The sequence below is a fragment of the Engraulis encrasicolus genome, chromosome 3 (assembly GCF_034702125.1).
Source record: "Engraulis encrasicolus isolate BLACKSEA-1 chromosome 3, IST_EnEncr_1.0, whole genome shotgun sequence".
NCBI lineage: Eukaryota > Metazoa > Chordata > Actinopteri > Clupeiformes > Engraulidae > Engraulis > Engraulis encrasicolus.
Genome location: NC_085859.1, coordinates 32,836,688 through 32,850,623, shown reverse-complemented (window position 1 = coordinate 32,850,623; position 13,936 = coordinate 32,836,688). Strand labels below are relative to the sequence as shown.

At 44.9% G+C, this 13,936-nt stretch overlaps 1 protein-coding gene across 2 annotated transcripts in view; it reads left to right on the top strand.

The window, feature by feature from the left end:
* Positions 1-13,936, top strand: part of parp8 (poly (ADP-ribose) polymerase family, member 8) — a 73,476-nt gene that overhangs the window by 27,816 nt on the left and 31,724 nt on the right. For both annotated transcript variants that reach the window (XM_063195228.1, XM_063195227.1), the window contains exon 7: positions 5,304-5,398. In XM_063195228.1, coding sequence (XP_063051298.1) covers positions 5,304-5,398 — 95 coding nt within the window. The remainder of the gene's footprint in view (positions 1-5,303; positions 5,399-13,936) is intronic.

The window sequence follows — 13,936 nt, the reverse complement described above, 5'->3', positions numbered from 1 at the left end:
TGTGTGTGTGTGTGTGAGAGAGAGAGAGAGAGAGAGAGAGAGAGAGAGAGAGAGAGAGAGAGAGAGAGAGAGAGAGAGACAGAGAGAGAGAGAGAGAGAGAGAGAGAGAGAGAGAGAGAGACGATGAAGCGATTCCCTCTCTGCTCTGTTCGGTGCACAAGAAGGGAGAGTTATGTGGCCATTCATCAGCGGAAGCAGGAGGTGAAGAGGAGGAGGAGGAAGAGGAGACAGAGGAGGAGGAGGAGGGATAGGAGGAGGAGGAAGAGGAGGAGGAAGAAGATGGAAGGGAGGAGATGGAAGAGCAGACGGACGAGGAGGAGGAGGAGGAGAAGGAGGAAGGATAGGAGGAGGAGGAGGAAGAGGAGGAAGAAGAAGAGGGGAGTGGGTGGCTGGAGCGGAGTGAAGAGCTCGGGGGTTGGGGGATGACTTCCATCATAACAGTCCAGGCGTCCGCATCAGCCTGACTGCCACTGCATTAAATGAGTTGTGTGTGTGTGTGCGTGTGTCGTGTGTGCGTGTGTGTGTGTGTGTGTGTGTGTGCGTGTGTCGTGTGTGCGTGTGTGTGTGTGTGCACGCGCGTGCGCGCGTGCGTGCCCACGCAAACGTGCCAGCGATGGCGGCTGGTGCAGCACCGGCAACGAACCGCGACACTAGTGCTGCTAACGATGGCTGCGGGCAGGCGGTCGGGCGCAGGGGAGGGCGCATGGGCGGTTGGCAGGCAGCTCCATTAACAGCGGTTGGGGACAGCGGGGTATGGGTGAGGTGGGGTGGACTGAACTCGCCATGGCCCCTGTGGGACGCTGGGGGCTCGCTCCCGGGAGCGTTGGCGATGACGATGGCGGTTGGCAGTGGCGGTGGCGGGCGGCCTGGCGTGACTGATTAGCGTGCCGGCTCAGAGATGATGATGCATAGGGGCCGGGCGCGCCGCCGGTGCCACCGCGTGCCACCGCGTGCCACTCCATCACCATAATGTGCCCATTACCCACTGACACGCGCTCTGTTGTTCTGCAAGTGTCGGATTATTGGAGAGGGCTACACAGAGAGGAGGGAGAAGGAAGGGAGATGGTGCGTGTGTGTGCGCGTGCGTGCGTGCGTGTGTGTGTGTGTGTGTGTGTGTGTGTGTGTGTGTGTGTGTGTGTGTGTGTTGGAGTGGTAGGATAGGTGGTGTGTGATGGTCTTGTGTATGTGCACATGTTTAGGCCTACATGCGTGTATGTGTGGATGCCTGCATGTATTCTGTGCGTGTGTGTATTCTTTGTATTCTGTGTGTTCTGTGTGTGTGTGTGTGTGTGTGTGTGTGTGTGTGTGTGTGTGTGTGTGTGTGTGTGTGTGTGTGTGTGTGTGTGTGTGTGTGTGTGTGTGTGTGTGTGTGTGTTTGCTAGGGTTGTGTGAGCAAGGTGCTGTGTTGTGAATGGTATGGGTGTTCTGGAGCATTCCTTCCAAATATTTATCACCTCCACTTTATTTTGATCTGTTGAGAGTGTGTTGACGCTGCAGAATCCCGCAAAGAGAATAGAATTATGATGGTGATGCAGTTTTTCAGTGTGTGTGTTTGTGTGTGTGTGTGTGTGTGTGTGTGTGTGTGTGTGTGTGTGTGTGTGTGTGTGTGTGTGTGTGTGTCTGTGTCTGTGTCTGTGTCTGTGTTTGTGTGTCTGTGCATGTGTGCTTGCGTGCGTGTGTGTGTGTGTGTGTGTGTGTGTGTGTGTGTGTGTGTGTGTGTGTGTGTGTGTGTGTGTGTGTGTGTGTGTGCTTGCATGCGTGTGTGTGTGTGTGTGTGTGTGTGTGTGTGTGTGTGTGTGTGTGTGTGTGTGTGTGTGTGTGTGTGTGTGTGTGTGTGTGTGTTTGTGTGTTTGTGTTTGTGTGTCTGTGCATGTGTGCTTGCGTGTGTGTGTGTGTGTGTGTGTGTGTGTGTGTGTGTGTGTGTGTGTGTGTGTGTGTGTGTGTATCGGGTGAATGCGCTGGGGTTTGAAATTGGATTTAATCCCAAGTCAGAGGCAGGGTCAGGTTCCAAAAAATCTCATAGTGTCGTTGATCAGTAGTGGAGCAGGAATTTGGCAGGTGCTTTACAGACTACAACTGATAAGGTGACATCCAGCAGAGACACTGGAAAGATTCATCAAAAAGAGTTAGTACATAATGGGGAGTTTCCGGGTAGCTTTTATTTATACCGATGACTAGGCTTTCACCTATTAATGGTACAAGAGATTGCTTATTTTGGCTGATTAGTTTGTAAATACTTGCTACAGATGGTACTGACATGACTTGTATAATTCACTATTGGTTTGTCATGCAGCTGTAGTACATATAGAGGCTATAGTGCCTTCAAAAGGCCTGGGGCAGTTTATGATTTTTGCAAATAATTACAATTAAACCATTATCTAAATTATATATTATATAATTTATCTAATTATCTGAATCTATAATTGTCCAATTCCTAATGTCATGACGTGATGATGATGGAACTCCCTCCCTCATCGAGTCAATCTAACTCCTCTACAAAGCTCTTTGACCATTTTTACACAGATGCAATTTATGGATTTTAATATGCATCGTTTTTTTTCCATTTGGACTTTTCGTTTACACGTATATGAAGCTTTAGTTCCCTAAAAGGGAAAGACGTATAGTTTTAGATGTATAAAAACACACCCGAAACAAGAAAAAACACAAAAATCTGCATATACTTATCGAAAAACAATGGCGTGTTTGCCAAGTAGGTAGCCAAATTCAATGGCGAGAGATTCTGTATCGCACATTCATTTATGTTGACTGCAATTGATATTTCTCCTAAATGGGATCTAAAAAAAGAAACGGATACAAAATATCCATTATTAAAAATATACACAAGCATGAAAAATGAGAGCTTGTTCTCTTCCAAAAGCTCGACATTAGAGTGGAAACTTAAGGCAAAGTGTTGAGGAAGACCTCCTCCTTCTACTCCTCTCTGATCACCCTGTTTTAAATTTTACCTTAAAACTGCATCGCATTGCCCTGCCTTCAAGTGCATTTATGTAACTTGACAGCCTATGTTACTGTGAGCATGTCGGTTGGAGTTGAAGTAAAGTGCATGTCCATTCAAATTAAAAGTAGGACAGGAGATATTTTCCTGGAGCACTTTTTTGCTTGAAATCCCTTTCACGTTGTGATGGCTTCCAGTTGTTTAGATGGATTAACGCAAAAGCGAAACATGTTAGTTGCGTGTGAGGTGGACTGAATTGAGAACACAACATGCAATCATTTTTGGGCAATACCATTCAAAAGGATTGAATGGTGATGTCTCACTGAACTTCCCTTCCATTTCCCCCATGCGCAAATATGGAGGTCTCGGGGGGGATTTGAAATCTCATACCCTGAAAAAGAAAGGCTTCTTGTTCAGATAATTCTACTGATTCCTGCACCTTCAAAACAGATGAGCGGTGACCATTCACCCCTTCACAAATCTCATACCTCATATCTTTTGATATACTTTAAAGAAATACCTGCCCATTTGTGTGTGAGGCACAGTAAAGAGCTTAAGACACAACATCCACTGGATATATTGATGTCTCAGCCAGGAGACAAATGGAAGTGGAGGAAGGTTGTTTATACAGTGTCTGCCACCCCCCTTGCAGATACCACTCTGCCGTTTCCTGACGAGCGTTTTTGAAATGTGTGATTACAGGATAGTCGCCCTGCATGCTTCGGAGAGAGACAGAGATGTTATCTGTTCATTTTGTATTATTTTCACTGGAGTTATCTTGACAGATGAATAAAAAAAATGTTTGGTTGGTCCAACTCTGTTTAAAAGTCCATCACCAACAGCTTATTGCTTGTTTATATTGGTATGTCATTTTTTCTGCCTTGGGCACTGATGATGTTTAGACAAACGCCTTTGCAAGCCTTGTGCCCCTACTGCCCCCAACAGCCATAACAACAACAACAACAACAATACACACACACACACACACACACACACACACACACACACACACACACACACACACACACACACACACACACACACACACACACACACACACACACACACACACACACACACACACACACACACATACAGAGCACTCTGAAATCGAATGGCAATAAAGTAAATGGATAACCAAACTAACGCAAAATCCTTAGTTTCCCTTTCTCCTAATCACCGCTGGGCAACAGAGGTGCGCATTACAGTAAAGCAAAATACACCTCGCTCTTCGGATGCAGATAGCTGATGAAGCTTCCTCTAAAAACGGGCTCCGTCATTTTCTGCTTGTGTGTTTGAATTATGTATGCAGGGGATTTCACAAATGACCTCATCCCCTTAAGCTGCTCTACGGTAGTTTGCCTGCTGATGGAACACCGGCAAAATGTGTGCTCGGGTCGTTTTGTAATTTCTTCTTTTTTTTGGAGAAGGAAGGGTAATGGGAGGAGGAGGAAATGGAGGGAAAAGAGAAGAGATGAGAAGTGAAGAGAGGAGAAGAGAAGAAAAGAAAAGGAAAGAAAAAAAGAGAAGAAAAGAGAAGAGAAGAAAAGAAAAGGAAAGAAAAAAAGAGAAGAAAAGAGAAGAGAAGTGAAGGAAAGAGAAGGGAAGAAAACAGAACTGACAAGAAGAGAAGAGAAGAGAAGAGAAGAGAAGAGAAGAGAAGAGAAGAGAAGAGAAGAGAAGAAAAAAGAGATGAAGAAGGGAATTGTGTGAATGGCCTTGGTCCTTGTCCTTTTTGGGCGGCTGGGCTGTGTGCGTGCCTTCCTGCTCCTAAATAATGGGTTCTTTAAGCTTCTCCTGGAGCACCAATTCCACTCCGCAAGGACTCCTCGAATGGTGCCAGGGACATTTAGCTCCATATGCTGAGCCATCTGCTGGGTTGTGTGGAACTATTCAAGGATAAAATAGCATGGAACTAAAAGAAAGACGGAATGCAGATCCTTGCACTTGGAGACTGAGTGGGTTTTTGGAGGAGGTGCTGAACTGACCTTGTCCACCTTTCTCTCTCTCTCTCTCTCTCTCTCTCTCTCTCTCTCTCTCTCTCTCTCTCTCTCTCTCTCTCTCTCTCTCTCTCTCTCTCTCTCTCTTTCATACTCTCTCTCCATCTCCCTGTCTCTCTCTCTTTGTCCCTGTCTCTCTCTCTCTCTCTCTCTCTCTCTCTCTCTCTCTCTCTCTCTCTCTCTCTCTCTCTCTCTCCCCCTTGTCTTTCTCTCTTTCTCTCTATCTGTCCCTGTCTCAATCTTTCCCTCCCTCTCTCTCTCTCTCTCTCTCTCTCTCTCTCTCTCTCTCTCCCTCTCTCTCTCTCTGCCCGTCTCTCTCTGTCTGTCTATCTGCATCTGTGTGACAGGTGAGTTATGACGGCGAGCTCCACAAGCATCCCCAGCTGGAGGCCGACTTGGCAGCGGTGAGGGAGGTGTACGGACATCACGCAGTGTCTCTCAGGTGGGAGGCCAGCCAGCCACAAAATGTAGTGTTAACCCTTTGAGGAGTACCATCACAAATACACTATGAGATTTGAATTTTGCACAAATTTTGATTTCTCATTATGATGTCACAAGGACTTTCCAGATTTTTAACACAGACTTCTATCAGAGATATCTCTCTACTCTCTCTGCTTCTATGGGAGCTGTAGAGTGTTTAAGTAAAATTCTAGAGAAAGCTGGGGAATGCCCTCACTCCTCAAAGGGTTTTAATTCAACACTTAGTCTGGTGGCCTCAGAGTATTCTCTAAGTGTTGAATTACATTCATTTTTTAATGTGTAATTTTTCTGAAAAGAAACTCAAAGTCAAAGGTGCTTACCATGTAAAAAATGCTATTAATGCTTGCTTTTGCTCGTCAGTGCAATGTTGAAGTTTCAACCTCTAGTGTACTGACTGAGTCAGTTACACTTTCTCACAGATGCTGCACAGACACACACACACACACACACACACACACACACACACACACACACACACACACACACACACACACACACACACACACACACACACACACACACACACACACACACACACACACACACACACACACACACACACAGGGGTGCCGGCCTCCAGTTTGGAAACCACTGCTCTTGTGATGGGAAACTGATACTCATTGGCATGCACACCTATTTCTCGTCACTTGCGCTTGTAACCTCTGCCAAACTCTGCACCACATAGCACAGGTACTTTCCCTTCCTCACCATGGAAACTTGTCTGCCACATGCTATATTTGCAGTTAGTTTGCTTTTGACCTTAACCTCAATGCCATGCACTTTTCACTGCCACTTTTCCATTGACCTTACGCATATACTGTATTGTACTGACCTGATATCAGACAAGCAGCTGTGTGTGTGTGTGTGTGTGTGTGTGTGTGTGTGTGTGTGTGTGTGTGTGTGTGTGTGTGTGTGTGTGTGTGTGTGTGTGTGTGTGTGTGTGTGTGTGTGTGTGTGTGTGTGTGTGTGTGTGTGTGTGTGTGTGCAGTTTTCATTTGTGTGTGTATTTGTGTGTCTGTGTGTTTGTGTGTGTGCATAGATACAGTATATCTGTGCATTGAACTGCTGGAAGAAAATGCTAGAAGCTGAATAACTAAACCGAGCTGACAAACTGCCACCCCGTCACGAGATAACTGTGGCATTCTGTCCAAACTTAAGTGCATTTGTCCTTTTTAGTCCATTAGAGCTCGGCTCACCATCATAGGATTAAGGAATGCAGACCAATCCAAGTTTTTATGCGTAAGTAAGCACAGATGTTGGAGTAATTGCATTACGCCAGGCTTGGGGCTGATGGAGTGCAAACAGGACAGCAAACAGGATTGGTTATGGAGAACTCCCCGAGGAGGTGTTGAAAGATTTGAGGAGTACAAGCAGGAGGTTACTTACCCAGGCTCCGCCCTCGCAGTGACGCAACACCTACGGCTCATCTGCACACGCTCAGGCAAATTGTTTGTTCAGGTACTTTTGGGTTCCCTCCACAGCGGGAAACTGCACCCACTTTGTTGGGAAGCAATCAACTTTGAGCACTTCCAACCGTCCTGGGTAGAGGCTTGTTGAAGGCAGTTGGTTTAAGCAGAGACGTTCTATTGGGATTAAGAAATGTTTGGTTTAAACTTTGGCTCAGCCTGATCTGCCCTCGACCAGTAGCAAACCAAGGGAGGTGGGTCAACCATGCTGTTTAAGAATGTTAGTTGTTATGCTCTCGGTCAAACCAAGTCTCAAAGAGATTTGAAAGCCATGATAATCAGGCAAGAGGTTACTGTGGGCCTCTCTGGAAGAAGGTGACAGTTAGTGATGGCCATTGTGATTGAGTAGGTGGCTCTCTCCATTTCCCCCTCTCCCTTTCCCACTCGTTTCCCCTCTTCTCATTTTCTCCACCTCACCTATTTCTTTCTTTCGTTTCCCCACTCGTGTCCTCTTTTCTCTCCCCTTCTCAGCCCCTCTTCCGTCTTTCAAGGAGGTGCTGAAAGATGGGCTGGTGCAGAAGGAGGTGACTCTAGTGATAGTCATTGTGATTGAAGAGGTGCCCTTGCCTCTCTCCACTCCTTCATTCCTCCACCATCCCTCTTCTTCCTTTTTCCTCTCCTCCTCTCTCTCTTACCTCCCCTTCTCTGCCCTTCTTGTACCCTCTTCCCTCTTCCATTCCGTCCTCCCCAACCCCATCTACTCCACATCGCACATTCCTCCTTCTTTCCTCCTCTTCACTGTTTTTCTTTTGCCCTCTACCTTTTTCTGCTCCTCTTTTACCCTCCCCGGCTGTGCAGCTCCTGCGGTTGGCGGAGGGTTAGGAGCCGGGCTGGGGTGTATGGGGTCTCCACGGGACATGGAAAATAACCTGCAGGAAGCAACCTGCTGTCCCACCTGGCCTAGTGGGGGATGCCAGGGCCCCCTCCCCCTCCCCCTCCCCCTTGCTGTGCTGTAATGTCAGGGAGATGAATGACCGGCAACAGTCCCAGGAGCTTCCCACCAACCAACCTCCCTTACCACCTCTCCCCCCCGCCCTACAGGCCCCCAGAGCAGCATGCCAGGGGGCCCAGGCACTGTGGTACTGTGGCTGGGTGGGACGGGATGGGAGGCTGGCTGGCTGGAAGCTGGAGGTACGGTAGGGGAGCGGAGGGAGGGTGGAGGGAAGGGGGTTTGGTGATGGAAACGGGTGATTAATGGGCCACTGGCTGACTGCCCCCATGTGCATGTCAGCATCCTGTGGATAGAAAAAAGGCCTGAATGGGATGGAGGGACTTTGGGTGGGGACCTCAAGGTCATGGACTGCTGTGTAGGGGTCGTTCACTTGCACTGCACCACTCACTTTACTACTACTACTACTACTACTACTACTACTACTACTATGACTACTACTACTACTACTACTACTACTACTACTACTACTATGACTACTACTACTACTACTACTACTACTACTACTACTACTATGACTACAATGACTACTATTACTACTACTATGACTACTACTACTACTACTACTACTACTACTACTACTACTACTACTACTACTACTACTACTACTACGGCTATAGTTGTACAGGGTTGTTGTTAATACAGGTAGGAGGTGGTGGTTGATCAATATATATAATATACTGTACCTGTATATGTTTTGCCTTCATTAGCATCAGCCCAGAGCAGAAGAGGGATGTGAAATGTCTAGACCTTTCATGTACTGTAGATGGGATTGTTGACGATCCCATTCACTATTTGCTATTTGCTACATCATAAAAGTATTGCTATGACATTACCAAGAGTAATAGATTGACTTGGTGATTACCGTTTTGGTGACAACGAGGTTATAACAGAGCTGCTGCATGAAAGGGTTTACATGGGTCCAAAAAGATGCCCAGTTGTTTATAACTTAGTTTCTGTGGATATTATGACCTTGGTGGGTGAAAATCTTCACTGAAATATATTTGGCCTGTGTCCCAACTAGGCTGTGGCAGACAATTGTCCTATGATAAAAGCTATGCTATCCTCTTGTCAGGTAGCAGACGATGCTCTCAGCTTTTGTCATGTCTTATATAAGTTATATTTAAGTTCTGAGGCTAAGATGCTAAGATGGTATTGCAGCTGTTCAGCAAAAGGGACACAGATGAGGCTGAGAGCCGGTCTATTTGTTATCCCCCCTCCCCAGTTTCCTATCATAGAATCATTGCTTTGGTCTTGACAGGATGTATGTGTGCAGTGAATATCTTTGCTTGGATGTTTCAGTGGGGGATCTTTCAGTGTCTGTAAATCATGAAAGCGTGATTTTAAATGCTCTCTGCGGCTAAGATGCCCTTGCGCTGTGAACAATGTAAAATGTGTGTCCCACTTACCACGTATAAAAATACCTGGAGGAAGAGAATGATTTCTCTACCTATTTCTTTTTTCTTTCTTTTGTCCTCCCTCTCTCTCTCTGTCTCTGTCTCTGTCTCTCTCTCTCTCTCTCTCTCTCTCTCTCTCTCTCTCTCTCTCTCTCTCTCTCGCGCGCGCCATCTATTGCTGAGTGCTGAGGCAAGGGCAACATTGCTGCATATCTCATCCCTGTGTCACACGTTTTTCCCCTGTCAAGATCTTTCGCACTTCAGCTTTTTATTTTTGATGTGTTGCTTTCGACAGAAGGCAGCTTGACAGTTTTTTCCCCCTTCCCTCCTCCAGTCTCACACCACTGCTGAAAATAAGGCACACAAGTGCAGTTCTAAGGAATAGGAAAGGGCTGGGGAAATTTGTCAGTTTTATTTCTCATTGCGATGCCGAGAGACTTTTGCTCGGCTCTGGATTGTGACTTCAGTTAGGCCTCAGGGTTTGTACGGAAAGTCTTTCCGAGGCCCAGCATAAAGGATTAGTCGTCTCTCAAGAGACTTGGCTTTGCCATGGCGGAAAAAAGAGGGTAGTCAGAAAGCGATGAGTAACCATGGTGACAGTCCACCACAGGGCAGTCAGTCACCGTGCCGATCTGACGACAAGAAAGACAGAGAATTCCTGGACTGGAACCTTCTGCTTGCAACAGTGTGAGGCAGCGACCCGCATCAAAAGGTTCTCGACACCTTCTGCCACTCTTTGTTCCCGTCAACACCTGTGACACATGCTGCCCCTTTTATTGTCAAGCTATCCACCAAGGGCAGCCTTGGAGAAATGGCCGGTTGTAGTAGCCATCTTGATTTTGATGAAAGATGTAGGAAGTATGGTCCTATGGACCTTAGATTCTAACTCCATAACTCAAGAAGGTCTTGTATTTTTCCAACCATGCCACACTGCTGTAGCCTCTTACTGCAGATGGGCCCGTCGACATGCCTATTCACTCTTTGCTGAAAAGACTCTGCATTGCCATAGCAATGTTGTTACGATGCAGGATGTCTTAAGTAACTGAAGAAGACTAATTACCATTTCGGTGACAATAAGGTTAGAGCAGAGGCCCTGCTAAAGGGTTAAATTTGAAAGCTCAAAGTGTAAACAGGAAACACACCCTCTGTTGTGCAATGAGTTCCTTTGAGTTTATTTTGTGTCATATACAAAGTGAACAGTCTTGAAACTTTGGGCTGACCCCTCTTTGACTAGGTCGGCTCGGTTTTATTTTGAAAGGCAGACATGTGATACATGTGGTACTCAGCAGCCAACCTCATGATTCTTCAATTCTTCTTCAACAGATACTTTAGTAAGAATTGGTAACACTTTATAATAATGGACCCTTGTAAAACTTAATTAACATTTAGGAAATAATCAAGAAATTATAACATTTTTTACCAATGTTTGTAAATAAGAAAGGGATAATATGTTACGTTACACAGCGGGCACAGCACAGACGCAACAGTCCTGGAAGTTTGGCCTCCAAAGAGCAAAAGAGATTTAGAAGTGTTGTGTCTTCAAGATTATCCGTTCTGCTCCACTGAGTTGTGAGCGATCACATTATCGAACATCATAGTAGGCAAGCACATACTGTCTTTCTTTGTTCAGGGGCATGCTAGCAAAAGACTAGCCAGGCTGCGCCCTCCTAGTGACACAACACCTTCAGCATTGCTTCTAGTCAGGCCAAGAGCAATACAAATATCGTTTCTGAGCTCCGGAAAAATTGGGAACCTCTCCCGCTTTGTCTGGAAGCAAACATATTTGGCATGTGAGGCGGGTCAACCGTAGCCTGTGCCAATAGCCGACTGTTGACTCTGTCAATCAGTCTGGCAAAAGCCATGAGGAATCCGTCTCCGTGGACGATGGGAGATGGTCTGATCTTACTCTATCATTTAAATTAATTGAAGTTCCAAACTCAAATTAAAACCCATATTGTGCTTTATTAGCATGCCTGTTACGTTATAGCGTTGCAAAAGCATACAAATAACAAAACGAAAGTGTGAATATAGTTACCTTAACCATTCAGTAACGCAGCTCGCAGGTGAGTTATACGTCACCACTCTCAACTGTTTGCTGATTGGCGAAACACTGAGAGAAGCGAGCTCCAGGCTTTTGCCAGACGATGTGCGGTGCCAAAATCTTTGGGTGGAGTACAAAGGATGGCGTCGCGAGGCTAGGTCGAACATGCCGTTTGGGAAATGTTAATTGTTATGCTCTTGGTCAGACCAAGTCTCAAAGAGATTTGAAAGTCGATGATAATCAGGCTAGCGAAACACCATAGTGTTCCTGGCATGCAGTAGGAATGCCTGAAGAATTGCCTGTAGTAATTGCCTGTAATTGTCATGATCATAGAAGCGATTGTTTTAATCTCCTTAGAAACATCCTCCTCAAAAATATTTCAAGAATATCCTTCCACATTGACATTTCCTGTAGCAAGTTCAGAAGTGTGTATATAGTAATGCACTTATGCATCTGTTTTTTTTAAAAAGAGAATGTCTTTACAGTAAGTGGAATTGCACAACGGTAAATGTGGCGTAATCATGACCAATACTCGACTGACTGAGTAGCATCCCTAGGGATGGCTCTTGGCCTGAAGGAGTGTGCTGTGTCTTACAGTAGATATACAACCTTAGTTTACCCACAAGCAAGCTTGATTGTGATATTTCTGAAGACACACACATACCCCATTGTAAAAAAGATATACATACACTGTAAGAAAATTCCCCTGCAAAATAATGGCAGTTATTGGCAATTATATTTACCTGTAATTCTACTGTTATTTCACACCAAACATCAAATACAGCTCAGTGCTGTTTAATGTATCACAGTATATAACATTTTTTCAGCAGCAATTGAACTGTTAAATAACAGTACTCTACAGAACGTTTACAGTATTAGTATTGTTAAACTAAAAGTGCTCTACAATATTTATACAGTAGTATAAGTAAAATAACAGTACATTTCAGTTAAAAAGTTGAATTGTACTGTGAGATGACAGGCAAATACTGGGTCATAGTTGCATTCATGAATATGGCCATGGCAACTTCCCACCCCACCCATCATTCTCCATAACTGTGGTACCCTGGCCATGTTACCACCCCACCCTCCCATCGTTCACCATGACTGGAGTGCCTTGAGCATGATACTACTGTATGGGTCTATGCTTTATTACCTTCGCCAAGACAAAGTCGGCGAAGGTTATGTTTTGACCGCTGTGTATTTATTTATTTTTTATTTATTTGTGAATATGTTTGTATGTACTTCGTATAACTCAGTCAGAACTGAGCCGATTTTTATGAAATTTGGTGGGATGATTGGTCATGACCCAAGGAACAATCGATTAGTTTTTGGGAGTGATTGGGTCAAAGGTCAAAGGTCAAAGTCAAAATGTTTGTTTGTACTTCGTATAACTCAGTCAGAACTGAGCCGATTTTTATGAAATTAAGTGGGATGATTGGTCATGACCCAAGGAACAATCGATTACTTTTTGGGAGTGATTGGGTCAAAGGTCAAGGTCAAGGTCACGAAAAGGTCAAACTCAGAAAGAACTGAGCCGATTTTTATGAAATTTGGTGGGATGATTGGTCATGACCCAAGGAACAATCGATTATTTTTTGGGAGTGATTGGGTCAAAGGACAAAGGTCAAGGGCAAGGTCACGAAAAGGTCAAAAACGTAAATTGAGCCGATTTTTATGAAATTTAGTGGGATGATTGGTCATGACCCAGGGAACAATCAATTACTTTTTGGGAGTGATTGGGTCAAAGGTCAAGGTCACGAAAAGGTCAAAACGTAAATTGAGCCGATTTTTATGACATTTACTGGGATGATTGGTCATGACCCAAGGAACAACCGATTACTTTTTGGGAGTGATTGGGTCAAAGGTCAAGGTCACAAAAAGGTCAAAAACGTTTTTCTTTGCCAAGCACTATATGCCAGAAGAACGTGTGCATGCTGAATTGAATAAGAGGTCAAGACTGGGCCAAAAATGTAATATTACGATATTCCGGTCCGATTTAAATGAAACTAACAAAAAAAATTTGGAGAATGTTATGCCCCACATTTTGAAGATGGCCAGAAAAAAATAAGTGGCGTAGGCGAAGGTTTGCGCTCTACCGAGTGCCCATTCTAGTTGAGATAATGGTTTACGGTGGTCCTTTGAAAGTGTGGGCATGAATACAATTTCAGTGTTTCTATGTTAAAATGACAATGGGAGTGTGCGAGGTGGGCTTTTTACTGTATCTCTTGATGAGCCAATGATGAATAAAGCATTGGTCAGTCTTTAAAAACGTAATTTGCACCAAGCAGCACAGCAAACAAGCAGCACTACAAGCTAGCTCTCAAAGCAATGCCTAATTTGCAGCAGGCACATTATATGCAACAATGCCACTATCAAAATCATAGTGATGAAAATCATCATACTGTGCTGCATCAAACACTTTTTAAGTATTGTAGTTTCCTTAGAAATTGTTTAATGCTTGTTAGTATCAGAGAATCTTTAACCAGTGAGAATCACTAAAGTTCTTCAGTTGGTAGGCTATTGCAGCTTGATGGCGATCACGGACAAGTGGAGGATGAATGGGTTTCAATGGTGCTGCCTAAAATATCTTGGTTGCTTCCACAACGGCCAATGCTGCTATTGTGCAGTACTTACTGTTTATGCTCAA